The sequence below is a fragment of the Microtus ochrogaster genome, chromosome 10, assembly GCF_000317375.1.
Source record: "Microtus ochrogaster isolate Prairie Vole_2 chromosome 10, MicOch1.0, whole genome shotgun sequence".
NCBI classification, from domain to species: Eukaryota; Metazoa; Chordata; class Mammalia; order Rodentia; family Cricetidae; genus Microtus; species Microtus ochrogaster.
The window spans coordinates 43,662,697-43,664,006 of NC_022016.1; the positions used below are offsets into that span (position 1 = coordinate 43,662,697).

Here is a 1,310-nt window from a genome sequence, read left to right on the forward strand (position 1 = left end):
ATAACCAGGGTGCTGGTTGAGCAGTGTTGCTCACTGGCTTGTGAACTTCAGTGCTGAGGAGCAGGGGAGACCCTGTGGCTGTGGGCACGCACTCTGCCTCAGGTCTGGGGAGACTTTAAATGAGACACCTCATATTAAAACAGACTGGAATAGAGCTGGCTGCAAGGGTGCATCAGTAATCCCAGCACTCAAGAGATCAAGACAGGCTGTGAGTTCAAGACCAAGTGGGCTATATGTGAGACCCAATCTCCAAAAGCCAAAAATAAACCGAAGGTGCTGTTTGGAACTCTTAAACATGCTACCTTGAGCCCTTGAGGAGTAGAGGCAGGAGGGTCATTTCAAGGTCATTCTTGGCTACACTGGAAGTTTGAAGTTAGCCTGAGCTTACATAGACCTTGTTGAAAAAATTGTGTGCTGTACACACACACACACACACACACACACACACATACACACACACACAATTTTAGCTGTTTTCAATTGAGAGAACAGAAGCAGGATGGAAGCCCAGTGGTCCTGCTGGATACACTCTGGCAAGCACCACCAAATTTTGAGTTGGAGGGTTCCCTATGGGTTTCCAGTTTCTTATTTCACCAATATTTGTAATGGCCATTACTGAAATTTAGTAATTTTCACATGGCCTGGGAAGAAAAGTTGACTTAGGAAAGCTCCATGCTACCCGACACTCTTTATTCAGATTATGGATGCATTTCCAGGGGTGGCCAGGGCGGGGTTATTTGCAAGAGGAGAAGGTTTTCCAGAAGTTCTTGCAGGGCTTTTTATCCCGGTGTGGGGGCTGCTGGAGAGGTGGGCTTTCCTGTCGCCTAGACACCTCGCTGGTATCCCCTCCGATGAGGGCGCTGGAGCTGGCTTGGGAGGTCCACCCATGCCACCAGGCAAGGAAAGTCAGGAGGCTGGCCCTCTTCCCTTCCGCAGCTTCCTGTGTTTTCAGAGAAGCAAGGACAAGGTAGAGTGAAACAAGCCCTGGACAGTCGGCCTCAGGAGAGTCCGCCGCTCCCCCCTAGGCTCCCTCCCAGACGGCAAGCTTCTCCTTAACAAACCACACTTCTTTCAAAGGCTGCATCTGGAGAATCCTAGAGAAACTGCTCTGCAGAGGGAAACAGACAAATAATTTTTTTTTTCCTAATTTTCCCAGCCATGGTAGCACAGGTCTTCCTCAGCACTTGTGGGCAAAGGAAGCTGGATTAGTGTGAGTTTGAGGCTAGACAGGGCTACAGAGTGAGACCTTGTCTCAAAATACCGATGAGTGAATTGCTGACCTCTCCCTTCTAACACTCTTTGCTGAGGTC

The 1,310-nt window shown here is 49.3% G+C and overlaps 1 protein-coding gene across 1 annotated transcript in view; it reads right to left on the minus strand.

Moving 5' to 3' along the window:
• Positions 1 to 673: 673 nt before the first annotated feature.
• The window catches only part of Cort (cortistatin), a 1,169-nt gene continuing 532 nt past the window's right edge, over positions 674 to 1,310 (minus strand). Inside the window, exon 2 of the mRNA XM_013348297.2 lies at positions 674 to 940. Within this exon, the coding sequence (XP_013203751.1) occupies positions 734 to 940 (207 nt within the window). The 3' untranslated portion in view covers positions 674 to 733. The remainder of the gene's footprint in view (positions 941 to 1,310) is intronic.